This window comes from Crotalus tigris, unplaced genomic scaffold (assembly GCF_016545835.1).
Source record: "Crotalus tigris isolate CLP2741 ecotype Arizona unplaced genomic scaffold, ASM1654583v1 scf7180000018142.649072, whole genome shotgun sequence".
NCBI classification, from domain to species: domain Eukaryota; kingdom Metazoa; phylum Chordata; class Lepidosauria; order Squamata; family Viperidae; genus Crotalus; species Crotalus tigris.
Genome location: NW_024096844.1, coordinates 265,358 through 281,161, shown reverse-complemented (window position 1 = coordinate 281,161; position 15,804 = coordinate 265,358). Strand labels below are relative to the sequence as shown.

The 15,804-nt window shown below is 55.1% G+C and overlaps 1 protein-coding gene across 4 annotated transcripts in view; it reads left to right on the top strand.

Moving 5' to 3' along the window:
- RXRA (retinoid X receptor alpha) overlaps positions 1-15,804 on the top strand; it is a 94,210-nt gene that overhangs the window by 53,570 nt on the left and 24,836 nt on the right. For 3 of the 4 annotated variants that reach the window (XM_039348341.1, XM_039348339.1, XM_039348340.1), the window contains 3 exons: positions 5,249-5,496; positions 14,469-14,619; positions 15,152-15,331. In XM_039348341.1, coding sequence (XP_039204275.1) covers positions 5,308-5,496; positions 14,469-14,619; positions 15,152-15,331 — 520 coding nt within the window. In that variant the 5' untranslated portion in view covers positions 5,249-5,307. Of the gene's footprint in view, positions 1-5,248; positions 5,497-14,468; positions 14,620-15,151; positions 15,332-15,804 lie in introns of those variants that run through there. The other variant, XM_039348343.1, reaches the window with a different exon arrangement.

Below are 15,804 nucleotides of genomic sequence, written 5' to 3'. Positions count from 1 at the left end.
TTAGTCATTTTAGAATGAAATAAAACTGGTTTGGCATGATTTTTTTTAACAAGCCCATGCTGTCTTTTAGTTATAACTTTGTTTCCAGATGTTCGCAGATCTATTTGTTTATTATCTTTTCCAGTATCTTCTCAGGTGTTGATGTTGGTCTGTATTTTCCTGGGTCTGTTTTTTTTCCCTTTCTTGAAGATGAGATCTACATCAGCTCTTTTCCAGTCCTCAGGTAATTCCAGGGTGTTCCAGGATTTTTAAAACATATGGTGCAATGGTTCAGGGATAACATCTGACAGCTCCTTCAGAACTCTGGGATCTGATAAACCGTCAGATCCCAATGATTTATATTTGTCAAGATCAGATAGGCGTTCTCTAAACATTTTCTTGCTTATCTTAATTTTTATTTTTGTTGCACGCCTTTGTTTATTCTGAGCCTTGGTTTTCCTGGCTTCATCTTTGCATATTTGGGCTATCTGCTGATATTCTGACTTAGTTATATGTCCTTCTTTCCATTTTTTGTACTTATCCTTTTTGTCTTTCAGTTTATCAGAGAGATCTTTGTGCAACCATGCTGGTTCCTTCTTGGATTTCTTTCTTTTTCACTGGTATTGTGCTGGACTGGGCTTTTATGATCATATTTTTCAGAGTTTTCCATGGTTCTTGAGTTGTTTTCCCCTTTAGGATTTTTATCCATGGAATTTTTCTTAGGCTGAGTTCGTTAAAATCTGCTCTTTTGAAGACACTGGCTGGATTATGTTCTATTGCTTATGTTTGCATTATATTGAATTCCAATATGACGTGGTCACCCTCGCCTAAAGTTCCAGCAACTTCAACTCCCTCTATCACTTCTTCTCTATTTGTAAGAATTAAGTCTAGTATAGCTTTTCCTCTAGTTGCCTCTTCTACCTTTTGGTTGACACAGTTGTTAGCTAGGTTGGTTAGGAATATGTTTGATCTCCCACATGCTCCAGAGTTTGTCTCCCAGTTGGTATCAGAGTAGTTAAAATCTCCCATTGCTACTGTAGTATATTTCCTACATACATTTGTTAGTTGTTTAGCAAAGAGTTCATCTATTTCTTCTGCTTGGTTGGCTGGCCTGTAGTATACGTCTATAGCAGCGTCGTTCTTTTTTTCTTTTATATTGACCCATATGGATTCTAGGAGATTTTCATCCTTGGTTTTGGTTTTGTGGATTTCTGTAAAGATATAGTGATCTTTTATATATAATGCAACTCCATCTCCTCTTTTGTTGGGTCTGTTTCTTTTGAATGGCTTGTATCCTTCCATCAGTGCATTCCAGTCATGAGTTTCATCTCATTACGGGTTTCAGTGATGGCAACTCTATTTGAACAAAAACAAGGTGCTCTGTTTTTCACCCCACGGTGGGCAGGGGGGGCTCCTTGGGGGTCCCAGCCGCTGAGGATGCATGTTGCCCTTTGCCAGAGATGGAAACTGCCTCCTCGTCCAGGCTGGTTGGAGCATCAAGGTTGGGAACCCAGGTTTGCTAAAAAGGGGCACAGCGCCTGGACAGAACGGGCAGCGCCTAGAAAGCACACAGTTGATCTTCTGTTCCTCATTAGCCACCCCGATCAAAATGTCTGTGTGGTGTTTACATGGTGTCTGTTGAACACGTGTGTGTCGGGTAGACCTTCTTGGCAAAGGAAGGGAATGTCCACTTTTAGCCGGTTTACTAGCCGGTGTTGATGCTCCCTTTCTGAGCCTTTGAGTGCTTGACCTAGGGTCAAATTGGAACCAGACTTTCTGTTGCAACGCCAGGTGGTTCTGAAGTGAGTCACAGCCCAATTTTATGACTTTTTTGCCACGGCTGTTATCTTCAGTTGTTAAGCGAATCATGCAGTTGTTAATTGATTTTGCTTGCCAAAAGCTGGCTGGGAAGGTCACAAATGGCAATCAAGTGTCCCCAGAACACCGCAACTGCCCTCAATACAGGCCGGTTGCCAAATGGCCAAATTTTGATCAGGTGACCCTGAGGATGCTGTGACTGTTGCATGAGGACCAATTGTAAGTGCTGTTGTAACTTTGAACAGTCATTAAATGAATGGTTGCAACTCTGAGACATCGTATTGATGGGAGTTTGCGCAAGGCCAAGAGATGCCCCCTTTAAAACTCACCCCCTTTTTGCAGGAAGGGGTTGGATGGGGAAGCTGGGTTTTTCCCACCCACCCCTCTTTCGGGGCAAAGCCAATCCCCACCCTGGAGGGGAGGCAAAGAAATGGTCTCTCTCGTGTAACCGTCCCTGCTCTGCATTCTCTCCTCCAGGGGCTGAGTTGCAGACTTGCTCTGCTTATTGTGGCTTCGTGTGCAAAGCGGAGAACGTCTAGCCCCTGAAGCATCCCAGGGAAACCCAACCATGGGGCTGTTCACACATCAGCTGTGCCTAAAATAAGCCGCCCACGTCACTCTTGGCTTCAGGCCCCAGTCGGTGGAAGGGCTGCCTGCTTGCCTGTGGCCTCTGCTTTGGGCAACCAGGGCTGGGCCCGGGGCACGGGGAATGGAATTGAGCCTGACCTGGGGACAGTAGAGCAGCTATTTGTGAGGCGGCCGAGGGCCCAGGCGCAACCCCAGGATGCCCGTGAAAGGGGCCCCTTCCGCCCCCTTGTAATCCAGGTGCGCATCGCATTCCAGGGCTGAAGGTTTGCACCCTCCCCATATTTGCCCTGCTGTTGAACCCCTGGGAAGCTCCCCCCTTGCCTTAAGGCTGGAAGAAAGCAGGTGGGTGAATGCGAGCTTTGCTTAGTTGGAGGGTGGGCACACCTGGGCGTGCAATCAAAACCGTACATGCTGAGACGGGACTCGCTGGCTTCTGCCCTAGATGTTATTCTCCAGGAAGGCTCCTGGAAATAAGCCAACCCTCTTATCATCGAGGTTGCCATCTTCTGACAAGGCAAAATTGCCCCTTGCTGTGCCTGGACATCCTGGCCCTTTTCTCCGCAGATGGAAATGGGATGCCAGCCTTTGGGCCTCCAGCTGGCCGGAGACGAGCTTCCTCTCGCTTCCCTTGAGCAGGAGGGGCAGGCACAGTGGCCGTGGACAACCCTCTTGCTTGCTGACTAGCACCGCAGGGCCGGTGGTCTGGAGGGTGGCGGCAGGTGGGGGCCCAAACATGGGCCAGCTGCAAGCAGCAGCAAGTAGCAGCCGGATCCGTAGAGGTTTGGGTTCAGGGTTAATCCTGCTTTCATCTAGGCAGCTCCTGCTCTTACCACTGGACCGGGCACCCCCGTGGCAGCCCACTCTGCTGCCCTTGCCCAGGGAAAGATGGCAAGGCTCCCTTGAGGGGCACCCCTTCCCACTGGCCAGGCAGGCGGTCTGGACCACCTCTGTGGTCTGGACAGGCAGCCGGTCAGCCAAGAAGCTTCCTCCGAGTGCCAGGTCTGGCAGGGAGGTTGGCATTCTCAGCTGCTTTGCAACTCGACCTTGTTTTCTCAGAGGACCGACTGGGCAGCACTTGGTCGCCCCCCCCCCCATCAGTGGGTTTGTCCTCACTAAATGTGCCCGGTGGGCAGGAGGGCAAGGCAGGCTGTTCAGTTGGCCGGGCATTGGCAGGCGTGGTACATGACGCACTGTACCTCCCCTCCCCCACACCTGATTAAGTAAGTTGTGTGACTCAGGCCTGTGCTGTGGTGGGGAGGAGAGAATCCAGCACTGACCCTCCCATTTGGGGAGCTGCAATTGATGTAACCAGGGGCTTTGCTGGGCATTCCAGAGCAGTCTCTGCCCCCCTGCCCTCCTGGCTGCTGCCTCTGTGCCCCTGGCAAGAGGTTCTGCTGGCCACTCAGTTGAAGACTGTACCTGAACAGCTGGGGGGGGGGCTTATGGGACCCTGGTTTGGATTGTCCCTCCCCCAAAGGGTTTTTAGGAAAATGGTTGCAGGTGGGTGGTTTGATTTGATCTTAATTTTGCAAGGCAGCATAAAAATTTGGTAATTTCACGTGCTGCGCAGCACAGTGTTGGTTGCAGAAAGTGGACATTTCCAAAAGAAGAACTGATTTGCTTGGTTACTGCGTTCATGCTTTTAAAATACTGAATTTTTGATGTGCCTTCTGGTCTATGTTAAAGTGACTTTCCTCCTGCCTTAAAATAGGTCATTTAGTCTGATGCTCTGCAGCTGCAGAGGGAGATTCTTGCACCATGTCAGAGATGACCCAACGGATCGTGGCCACACTGCCCCCCCCAATGTTGGAAGGGGAGATGCTCTACAAATGCTCTCTATTTCTACACATCCTCACTGATGCCCCTGCAGCGGGGCTGACATGTGGGTGTCGGTGGGGGCGTGGGGGGACCATTGCTGCTGCTCTGGGCTGATGTGGGTCACAGTCAAGACGGCCGGCTCCTCCCTTGGTCACCAGCCACCCCCACCCTGGATGCCTCCCTGGAGGCCCATCAGCACAAAACAGCAGGCAGGCAAAATGTCAGGCCCCGATGCAGTGTGTCTCTGTGTGTGCCTTTACAGGCTCATCTTGGGATGGGTGGGTGTTCTTTATGCCTGTGAAGACCACCCCACCCCCGCCCCACATGCTCCTTCAGCTGAGCCTGGACTGTCGACCCAAACCAGCTCCCCCCAAGCCCCAGGTGCCCAGGCTCTGTCCTCTGTGGGTGTGCGTTGGTGTATGTGTGTGTTACATACTGAGGCTGGATGTTTTGAACCCCTGAAAGGTACCCAGCAGCTTTTAGTTGCGTGGGGCGGAGGCAGGTGGAGCTGGCCTAGGGAATCAGCCCCCCCCCCCCGTCGAAATGCATGTCTCCCTATACATAGCCTGAGCTAACTGAATCGGAGCGAGGCCTGGGTGCTCTGAATGGAGACGACTGGGATACTGGGATTCTCCTTTGGGTTTCACTCCCTTCCCAGGGGGCCATTTTCACCCCCCCCCCAGATGGGCTGAGGGTCAGGAAACGCTGGCCTCCTGCTGGAGCTTCACGCGTGGTTCCTGCATTGGGCCCCACCGCCAAGAACATGGATGGAACCTCTCAGAATGTGCAAAGGGTGAAATTGGGGAGAAATTGTGGTGAAAGAGGTTTTCATGGCATTCTTGATTATGAGGCCTGTTGTGGCCTCTGATGCTTCTGTGCCCCACGTTGCTACACTGAGCCTCTCCCCCCATTGCAAAAATAGGCCTCTCTAACACGCCACGGACTCCTCTTTCCTTCCGGTTTGAGAGGAGGGTGTTTGGGGTCGGAAGGTGGGAGCCTCGGAAACGCCCCCCTTCTCAACGGGCTTCCTTTCTTTGCTCGACAGATTTTTCCGTCCAAGTGAATTCGACTTCCTTAAGTTCTCCGGCCGGCCGGGGGGGCCCTATGGCCACGCCTGCCCTCCACCCCTCCATGGGGCCCAGCCTCGGGGGCCCCTTGGGGTCACCCGGCCAGCTCCACTCGCCCATCAACGGCATGGGGCCGCCCTTCTCCGTCATCAGCTCCCCGATGGGGCCTCATGCCATGTCTGGACCGTCCACCCCCAGCCTCGGATTCGGAGCTGGCAGCCCGCAGGTGAGTCCCCGGCTGGCTGGCTGAGTTGGGGGGAGGGGGGATTTGGAGGGGCTGCTGCGGCCAGTTCCATTCCGAAGGCTGTGGGGGAGGGGGAGTTGCTTAGCCCCCCCACCCCACTTTTGCTTCAGGTTGCATGTGCCACCTGAGTCCTCTCCACCTTCATTTCTTGGTGGTGGTGGTGGGAGGACCCACTTTTGGTCTTCTTGGTGTAGATTTTCTGTGGAATATATTAAATATTAAGAACACGTAACTGGGAGGTTCTTAGCAAAACATGCAGGACTGAACGTGCCTTTCATTGGATAAGAATAAACAGGCACCATTGCTGCCCACTGGAGGACATGCTGTGTGTCCTTCCTAGGACTTTCCCCCATAAGTGGCACATTGAGCATCGTGTGGGGAGGTGGGGTTATAGCCTGACGCATCTGGCACCATCTCTCTCTCTTTCTCTCTCCCTCTGCACCCACTGCAGGGAAGACCTCCTTGTCTGGGGGCCTCTCCTGCAGATGTCTGGGGGTGTGTTGTGTTTCTTCAGAGAAAATGTGCCCTTGCTGAAGATGATGAAGGAGGCTGTGTGAATGGAGGCCTCCTGCAGTGTGCCCAAGCTGCAGCCCCTTGGCTTCCCACCCCGAAGCAGCTGGTGCAGGTTCCGGCTGCTTGTCCTCCCCCTGAGTGGGGGAGGGGCCCAAGGGGCCTGGGCTCCGCTGGAGGGCCAGGGGGCCCTTTCCTCCCCTGGGATATAGCAGGTCCTGCTGGCCAGGCGGAGCTGAGGGTGATGTTTTCCAGGGCAGAAACGCTGCCCTGCAGAGACCAAACCGGATGCCCCCTGTGCCTGGCGCGGTAGCTGGGCTCCCCTTGGCACATTCAGGCAGGGGAGGGGTGGCCCAGCAGGGGAGGCCAGGAGGCCCCAAATGTTGCTTGGCCTTGCTGATTCACAGAGGGGGGGGGGGCTGGGCTGAGGCAAGGGGGCTCAAGGCAGCGGCTTCCTGCAGGCTGAGGGCCCAACCCCCTTCCAAGTGGGGTCTCTTGTTTGTTGCAAGGAGGCTGGAGAGATGTGGGGAGGTGCCTGGTTGTGCCCTACATTTCCCCATCCCCCACATGATTTTCTGTGCCCTTCTGGAGGGAGAACCGGAAGTTCAGTTTGGCTGAGGTCCAGTGCAGGGCCTCTGGCCGAGACGGGCAACCTCACGCATGGCCTGGTTCAGCCTACAGAGATGGTGAAGAGCTCTGTTGTTGAGGGCAGGTGGCTTCTGAGCATGCACAGAAGGCTTTCCCAGATGGCCTGCATGGCAGTGGGAGAAGGAGTGACTTTGGGGATTGCTGCATTCAAGTGCTGTCCACCTTGGTCCACCCTTAAATGCTACTGTGGCTCAAGAAGGAGAAAGGGGGGGGCATTTCCTTAACCTCCCTGAAAAAGCAGCCTGGGGCATCCAGACACGGGGAGGGGGGTTTGATGTTGGGCAACTCAGGGCTGTTTAATGGAGTGCTGTTGTGTGATTGGGATGGCTTAGGGAGCTTCTGAGCCTGCTGTGACATCACAGCAGTTCAGCCAATGGCTGCGGGCCAGAGAAGCCCAGCGATTGGCTCTTTGGTTTGTCGTGGACTTTCCTTTCCAGGAGGAGAAGCTGAACAGGATGCAGGGGGGGCCAGCCTGGATAGTTCCTCCCCAGGGTCAGAGGGGGAGCACTGAGGTCGGGGGGGGGGCAGGTAGCCCAGGGGCTGTGAAAGTCACCCACCCTCAGGGGGTTCAGCTTTATTCGGTGGGGTCGGTGAGAGGGGCTGCTTTCCTCCCCTTCCCCCCCCCCGGAAGGGCTTTGCCTTCAGTCCATCCTCCGGCCTGGTGCTGCAATGCAAAGACCGAAAATGAACCAGCTGAGGGAGGCTGGACTCCCCATATCTTGACCGCACCCAGGGACTCCAGGAGGGGGGCCTGCCCACCCCATGGCCCTTTTCTTCCCTCCCCTCCTTGACTCGCCCGCCCTCCTCCTCCTCTCTGCCCTCCGGCAGAGGAACCCAGCATGGGGGGGGGGGAGGAGAGCGAGGGGAGATGGGAGTGGGCACCTGTCCAGGGAGAGGGTCTCCCTCCCAACCTCCCTCCCTCCCCTGGGCCCACCAGGCGGTGTGTGAATGAAGTGTGTGCCCCATCACTGGTGGGAGGCGCCCAGCCGCTGGCCATCCACCTCAGCTGCTTCATTGGATGCTCAGACCCAGAGGATGGTGAGGGGGGCTGCCTTGGCCCTCCCCTCCCCCCACGACGTGGGAGTTAAATGGGTTTCATCACATGGTACAATTGGGGGCCATCTTGCTGTTTCCCATTGAACTGGTGCCCATAATCTGTGCCCTGTGATAGAAAATGTTTTGGGGAGCATCTCCTGGCCTGTTTTTATGCTAAAAGGGCACGGTGGCTCAGCAGTTAAGACTCTGGACTTGTGGGCCGGAAAGCCGGCAGCCCAGGTGGGAGACCCGACCGTCACCTGATGGGGAGAGCTCCCATTCCTTGGCCCAGGTCCCGCCAACCTTTGTTTGTAAGCACGCAAATGAAGCACGTAAATAGATACCAATTGGAGGGGAAGGTAACGGCGCTCTGTGACGTCATGCTGGCCACACGACTGCGGACATGTCTTCGGACAGCACTGAAATGGAGATGAGCCCCACGCCGCATAGTCAGCAATGACGGGCGGAGTAAAATGCGCCGGGACTCCTTTCCTCTGCCTTTTGACCTGTCCTTTTTTATGCTAAGGAAGTGGTTGCCTGTGAAGTGCACACCTCTGTCCGTTATCTTTTTCCTTTGCAACGGGTATAATCGTGCAGAATAATGTTCCAATTTTGCTAACTGAGGGGGGGTCTCCTCTCTCTTCAGGACTGCTACCCCCCAGATGCTTCCTGCTCAGTTTCCAGCCTATCTAGGCAGCCTTATTGCTCAGAGCCTGACCTGCCGAAGATCAGTCTCAATACAGGGTGCATCGTTCTTAGAAACACAGGTGTGGCGGTCAGGGCCAGCTCTCTCGCCATTTAGGTAGGAGGTCTGAGGTCTCCTCTTTTCAGGACTGTTACCCCCCAGATGCTTCCTGCTCAGTTTCCAGCCTATCTAGGCAGCCTTATTGCTCAGAGGCTGACCTGCCGAAGATCAGTCTCAATACAGGGTGCATCGTTCTTAGAAACACAGGTGTGGCGGTCAGGGCCAGCTCTCTCGCCGTTTAGGTAGGAGGTCTGAGGACTGAACTGCTCATTTATGTAAAGAAGCTCATCCAATCTTTGGCTGCGGAGCTGACTGACCAGCCAACACCCCCCCTTCCTTTGCCCACTCACTCCAGGGGCACCACTGCTGCGCCTCTTGCTGTAAAGACCCACCCCACTTTGCATCTTAAGAAGACAGAATTCTTGGAATAATTCTTCCAACAGGAATCCTTTATCAAGAAAAAGTGATTGCAGGCGTGCTAGACAGGACTTGGGGTTCAAGCTCTCCCATTCGAGGTTTTAAGGGGTTCCCCAGTAGTCCCACCCAATCACCCCCCCTTCCAGTGATAGTTTCAGGTATCACAATCCCACCCCCTTTTCTCCTTTCTTCCGTCTGGATGGAGACTTCAGATAAACTACATGAAAGGTAAATAGCCTCCTTTGTTATGATAAGGTCTTTTGGTGCTAACCACATTCAAACCCTTTGAAGTTGTACTGAAGGAAGTGAGGGCCATAAAGCCCCTTTGTTCACCCCCCTTCCCCTTCATTGTATGACAGAATCCAGAGAGGGCAGAAATGGGGTTTTCTATAATTAATAATTGGAGATGAAGTATAATTGGATTCTGACACTTGCCCTGTTCGGGTCAGAAGCTCAAGCTTGGAGCAGGCGGGTTGGAGCAGCCCTGGTGGCTCCCCCATTGACTCCTTCACTGCCCTCTTTGCCCTCCACCCAGTGGGTTGGGCAGCCTTCCTGGCTCCCTCCCTGCCCCCTCGCTGCACCCCCCCAGTGTTGGCCAGACAGAGGTTTCCTCTCCTTTCTGAAGAACTTTGTACTACTACTCCCAGGGAGCAAGGGGAATCGTGCCACGTGCCAGACACATTTTGCTCGTTGTCTCCTGGAGTTGGGCAGCTCATCCATTTAAATAAATAGCTCTACAAGCAAGTTCCAGATAATTCCCTCTGACAAGAGCCAGAAGCGGGCAAGGCTCAGGGACACCAGATAGTGCCAGGGAAAAGGGCAGTTGCACATCGCCCAGAGGATGCACAGACCAGTCGTGCAAGCCAGACAGGCTGGCACCATCTTTGGAGATACCAGTCCATGGGGCGCAGTGTCCTTTTCATGGCTTTGACTGCACAAATACATCCACAATTGTCCTGCACATTAGGGACGCATCTAAAAATTGGGCTTCCACGTGCTGCGAAGGCCTCCAGCGTTGGATCCCTTTGAGCAAGACAGGCATCCGTGGGCCGGAGGGGAGGGGGGCACTGCTGGGACGCCTCTTCCTGCCCTTCTGCGCCCAAGGAGGCCTCTCCCCTTTGCCCGGGACTTCTTTTTGGACCACCTCTTCAGGTGGGCCAGCTGGAGGTCTTCAGTTCAGACCAAACCCGGAAAGAAGAATGAGAAATGAGATGAATCCAAGCCAGAAAGATCCTTTGGAGGACCTCCTGAGGGGAAACTGCAAGGGCTGCTGGCAGAGTGGGGAGCCTGAAGAGACCAAACCAGAAACCCCAAAATGTCTGTCCAGGAAGCTCCTCTCAGCCGGCCGTAACTCTGGGCTTTCCGGCTTCCAGCCCCCTCCCCACCTTCCCCAGCAGGTGGGCTGCCTGTCCCCCACACCCCATGTGTGAGCACCTCGCATCAGTGTCTGAAAGCCTCACCCTGAGAGGCCGCAGGGAAACGCTGCTGGAAATACGGACTCCCCCAGCCCCTCCCCCACTTCATTAGGGTGCTGGAGAGGGTCTTTTCTGGAAGTGGGTGGGGGTCTCTGCAGTGCAACCTGCTAGGGCTTTGCCTAACAGATGGGGCAGCCATGTGGCAGCCTGGCTGCTCTGGAGACCCTTCTGTTTCCCTTGAGGAAAGAGGGGTCCTAAACCTCCCCCCAGAGGAAGGGATCCCAAGTGGAAGAGCCCCACGGCCCAGAAGGGTCTCTCCATCTTTGCTCGGGCCCTCTTCCGGGGGGGGGGGAGAAAGATTTTGCTGATGGAAGGGGGGAGGGGGGCAGTTACCCCTTCTTCACAGGGGAATTTGAGGCTCCCCTGGGAGGCCTCTTGAGGGGAAGAGCAGCCCTGGTCTTGCTCGGGGTCTGAGTGTGTGTCGAGACTGGACACCCGTCTTCTCACCCCCTCCGCTGGGTCCTCCCCCTGGGCACCCTGGCACCGCACGAGTGGGAGAGGAGAGCTGCTGGCGCCTGGTGGGGAGGAAGGAAGCCAAGTGGCGCCAGGCTGGGCCAAAAGGGGAACCCCTGGTGCTTGTGGGGGTGTCCCCTCTGGAAGCTCTGACTCAGCAGCTGCTCCCGTGAGCATCAGGGCAGGCCGGGCAGAAAAGCAGCCCCCCCCCACATGTCCTTCTCTCTGTCTCCTCCAGTGGAGCATCTCCCCCGAGCCCCCTTCACCCCGCCCCTAGAGAGGCCTTCCGTGGAGCTTTGTGGGGTGACAGATGCAGGGAGGGTGGGAGCGGAGGGTCTCCTCGCTGGCCAGAGTCCCCCCAGGTCAGAAGCTCTTTTGTGCTCTTCACCCCACAGGCTCCCCTGGACTGGCATGCAGAGGGTGGGGAGAGCCTCCTGGGTTTAGTGGAGGGGGGGTGTCTCGTGTTCAGGCATAGCAAATGCATGCTGGTGCTTCGAAGGTTAATGAGACAATTGAGAGCCGAGATGGTGCAGCAGTTAGAGTGCAGTACTGCAGGCCACTTTAGCTAACTGTGTTCAGCAGGTCAGCGGTTCAAATCTCACCGGCTCAAGGTTGACTCAGCCTTCCATCCTTCCGGGGTAGGTCAAATGAGGACCCAGATTGTTGGGGGCAATGTAAATATCTATATATATATATACATTGCTTACTGGTGTACACCGCTTAGAGCAGTGGTTCTCAACCTGTGGGTCGGGACCCCATTTGGGGTCGAACGGCCATTTCACGGGGGTCGCCAAACAAGGCTGTCCACCATTTTTTCCCTGTTTTCTTTGGCCACGCCCCTGGCACCCGCTGATGTATAAGTGGTTGGGGGTCACCACAACATGGGGAACTGTATTATGGGGTCGCGGCATTAGAAAGGTTGAGAACCACTGGCTTAGAGAGTGCTTGCACTTAAAGCGGTATATAAGTCTCATAAATAAATAAATAATAAATAAATTGCTTTGGGCTTTAAGGATTATCTGATATCTCAGAATTCTGTATTGTTCCTACAGCATCTTGAAATATGTTGGTTCTTTCATGAGACTCGAAGGGGATTAGGCTGCTTCTCTGCCCTTCCCAGTCCTACCAAGGGCCTCGCTAAGACTGCCCTTGCTTGAACACTTGCTTGAATAATGTTCATTGGAAACCCAAACAGCTGCTGCCGCTGCTGGGCCCCACTTCCCACCAGACTCCAGGAAGTGGGGAAGGGCCCTGGGAACAGACACCCCTGTCTCTCTGGCAGCTGAGCTGAGTGAGCGGGGAATTTTGCAGGAGGAAGGAAGGAAGCAGCCGTGGGAAGAGCAGCCATGTCTTCACTGGGGATACTTGGCTCTGCCCAAGCACTGCTGCCCACGCCCACCACCCAGCAGCCAGGGAGGCACGTTGGGGCCCCACGTGTTTGCACACAAAGGAAAGCAGCAGGCGAGATCTCCCCCTTTGGAGCCTGCGCATCTCCAGGCCTCTGGCTTCCCCCGAGGGGCCGGGCTCCTGCTTGACTCCTGCAGTGAAAGCGCCCCAGAAGAGCAAGAACAGCAGCACTTGCACGGGACACCCCGCTTTCCTTTCTGTGCTTGCTTACCTGCTGATGCAAGCTCTTGAAGAGCTCTCGCCCTTGAAGAGCGTTCGGAGGCTGCAGTTGGTTCAGAACGCAGCCGCGAGAGTGATTGTGGGCGCGCCAAGGTACGCCCACGTGTCACCTATCCTCCGCGAGCTGCAATGGCTTCCTGTGGGTCTCCGGACGCAATTCAAGGTGTTGGTTATCACCTTTAAATCCCTTCATGGCTTAGGACCAGGTTACTTACAGGACCGCATTCTGCCGCACAGTTCCCAGAGACCGGTGAGGTCCCACAGATTGGGCCTCCTTCATGTCCCGTCGGCCAGACAATGTCGGCTGGCGGGCCCTCGGGGAAGGGCCTTTTCTGTGGTGGCTCCGACCTGGTGGAATCAACTTCCCCCCGAGGTTCGAACTACTCCCACCCTGCTGGCCTTTAAGAAAGCCATTTAAAACTCTCCTGTTCTGGCAGGCCTGGGGCTGATGTCCCCGGGGGGCCGGGATATGATCGGACTCGCGGTATGACTGTTTTATTTTATTGTTTTATCATTGTTTTAACTTTGTACGGCGTCCTGAGTCCTTTGGGATTGGGTGGCATATAAATATTTGAAAATAAATAAATAAATAAATTTGGGGTTCCCAGAGGATCCGGGCTATGGGGACTGCCTTCCGTTGGTCTTCGCCCTGCATTTCAGGAGAGACGGCATTTCCCAGAAGGTGGGCTGGGGGGAGCAGGAGAGGGTCCGCAGCTGATTGGCCGTGCTGAACGTTGCACTGCGCACTCCCCTGACCGGCTGGATTGGGGCTGCACGCTCAGCCCCAGCCCTGCAGGAGAGCTGCAGCCACAAGCAATGCCTGCCTAATTCAGCTGCTCCATCTTAATTTTTCTGGTTTCTGAGCTTTTGTGCCAGACCTCCCCATATCTGACCCAGTTTTGCAGTTTGGGCTTTTTGACTTGGGGGCTTTGCATAAGATGAACTGCCTGCTGTCCCTGCGTCCAGCACCAGGCCATGAAGCTGCTCCCGGACCCAGACCGGAACCCCCAGCCAGGAGCTGCCAGCCGGGGGAGTGGAGGGCTGGAGCCCAAGAGGTTTTATGGCGGAGCCCTTCAGGCATGGGTGGGACAGGAGAGGCCTGTGGGGAGAAGATCAGGTCACCTGCCTTGGGAATTTTGACTGAGACCAGGAGTGGCGGGATAAATGGAACCAACCTAATAAATGCGTTTTCATAGAAATGCGATTCGTGTTACTGAAAGAAATAAGGAATATTTAATACAAATCTACTCCTAAGCTCTTTTAGCTGAATCTGTCTGCAGTGTTGGTTTCATGTGATGGGGGGAAGGGGAAGAAGAATCCTGGCCTTTTGGCACGGGACCAGCCCAGTCAGGAGGTCTCCCTTCAGCCTGGGCAGAGCAGGGGGGGGGGGGCTGAGGTTTTCCCTTCCTCTTTTGTGGCGGGAAGAGCCGATTCTCACTTCCCAAACGGGCAGGGGAGCCAGGAGATCGGATTCTGCTGAGGGCCGCATTTTTCGAGAGACAACAGGGCGGTGAAAAAAAGCTCACAAGCCACATTAGATCTGGGAAAATTCCTTGGGAAAATGTGAAAGTGGAGATGCAAACACGCATTAGAAGAAAGCGCTTGAAAAGATGCACGGTGCCAACTGGGGTGGACATCAGGAAAATGAAAAGTGGGGTCAGCGCAGAAAGGGCAGGAAGTGTCTCCCCTCCCCAATTTGCATGAGCAAAGCTGTTCACAATGAAGAGGCTGAAATGGATGCCCCTCCTCAGCCTCAGCCCACTGAGAAGTCACTCCTCCAAGGACTCTGTGTGTGTGTGTGTGTGTGTGTGTGTGTGTGTGTGTGTGTGTTGCTGGGTGCTTTGGGATCAGCCAGGCCTCCCTCTTTAGGTGGGCGTTCCATTCTGAAGCTGCCATTCAAGCTGGCCCATCAGCTCCAGAAGAGGGGAGGGGGTCAAGGGAAATGGCAGTCCTGGCTGCCCAGCACTGGGACAGGAGCCCTGAGGACTTTGGGGTTTCGGGGTTTCTAACCACGGCCTCCTTTTCTTGCCCCCTTTTCCTCCCAGCTCAACTCCCCCCTGAACCCCGTGAGCAGCACAGAAGACATCAAGCCCCCCCTGGGCATCAACGGGGTTCTCAAAGTGCCAATGCACCCCTCCTCCATCATGCCCGCCTTCACCAAGCACATCTGTGCCATCTGTGGAGACCGCTCCTCAGGTAATGCCAACCTTGCTCTGTTTCTAGCTGGCATCACTGCCCTGCCAAGGTCTCTGCTCCCACTTAGTCTTCATCTGCCCGCTTGGCAGGGAGGGCGTTTTCCACTAACGGGTGGGGCTAGCCAAGGGCTCTCCTCCCTCCAGCATGAAAGCCCCCAAGCAGACAGCAGGTGGGCTCTCCCTGCCTGGTGGGACTGGGGGGGGGGATGCCAAGCTGGGCAGCTGAATCTCTCCCTTCTCCCCCCCTCCGGGGTTGGGGCCTTCGTTCTGCGTGGGCATCGCTCCTGTCCCCATAACCTTTGGCCGAGTGCCTCCCTGGGTGGCGAGAGGGCTCCTCTGAAAAAGGAACAGGCTGGCACTTGCCATCCCGCGCCAGAGGGCCAGCCAGATGCTGAAGGGAAACATCTCTTGGAGGCAGCCCTCCCTCCCAGTTGCCCTGCCCTGCCTGTCCCGCTTCCCCTTCCCACTGGGTCCTGGTGCCAAGCGGGACCTCCTTCCCTACCAGCCCCGTCTGTCTCCTCCCCCACCCCCAGGCAAGCATTACGGGGTATACAGCTGTGAGGGCTGCAAAGGCTTCTTCAAACGGACGGTGCGGAAGGACCTGACCTACACCTGCCGGGACAACAAGGACTGCCTGATCGACAAGCGCCAGCGGAACCGGTGCCAGTATTGCCGCTACCAGAAGTGCCTGGCGATGGGCATGAAGAGGGAAGGTGAGGCCAGCGAGCGCTCAGACCATGGAGGAGCAGTCCCAGTTCGGAAGGCTGCCCCTTGTGGGGGTCAAGGAATCATAGGATGGAAGGGCTAGAACAGTGGGGGCGAAGCTATGGCACGGGTGCCAGAGGCGGCACTCAGAGCCCTCTCTGTGGGCACACGCGCCATCGCCCCAGTCCTAGGCCTTCAGCTGGGTTTGATAAAACCTTTTCGCTTTAGGTCTCCGCCGCCATGTGCAAAAAAACAAACAAACAAAGGTTCAATCAGTCAATTTCAACTTCTCGCGGGGAAAAAAAAAGATCTTGCAAAGTTGGAATTGATTGATTGAACTTTTTAGTCCCACCCAGTCTGCCGTTATCACCGCAGCCACGGCCACCCAATGGGCCACGCCCAGCCAATGGGCCACACCCACCCGGCACTCGATGATGCGTAAGTGGGTTTTGGGTTGCAGTTTGGGCACTCGGTCTCTAAA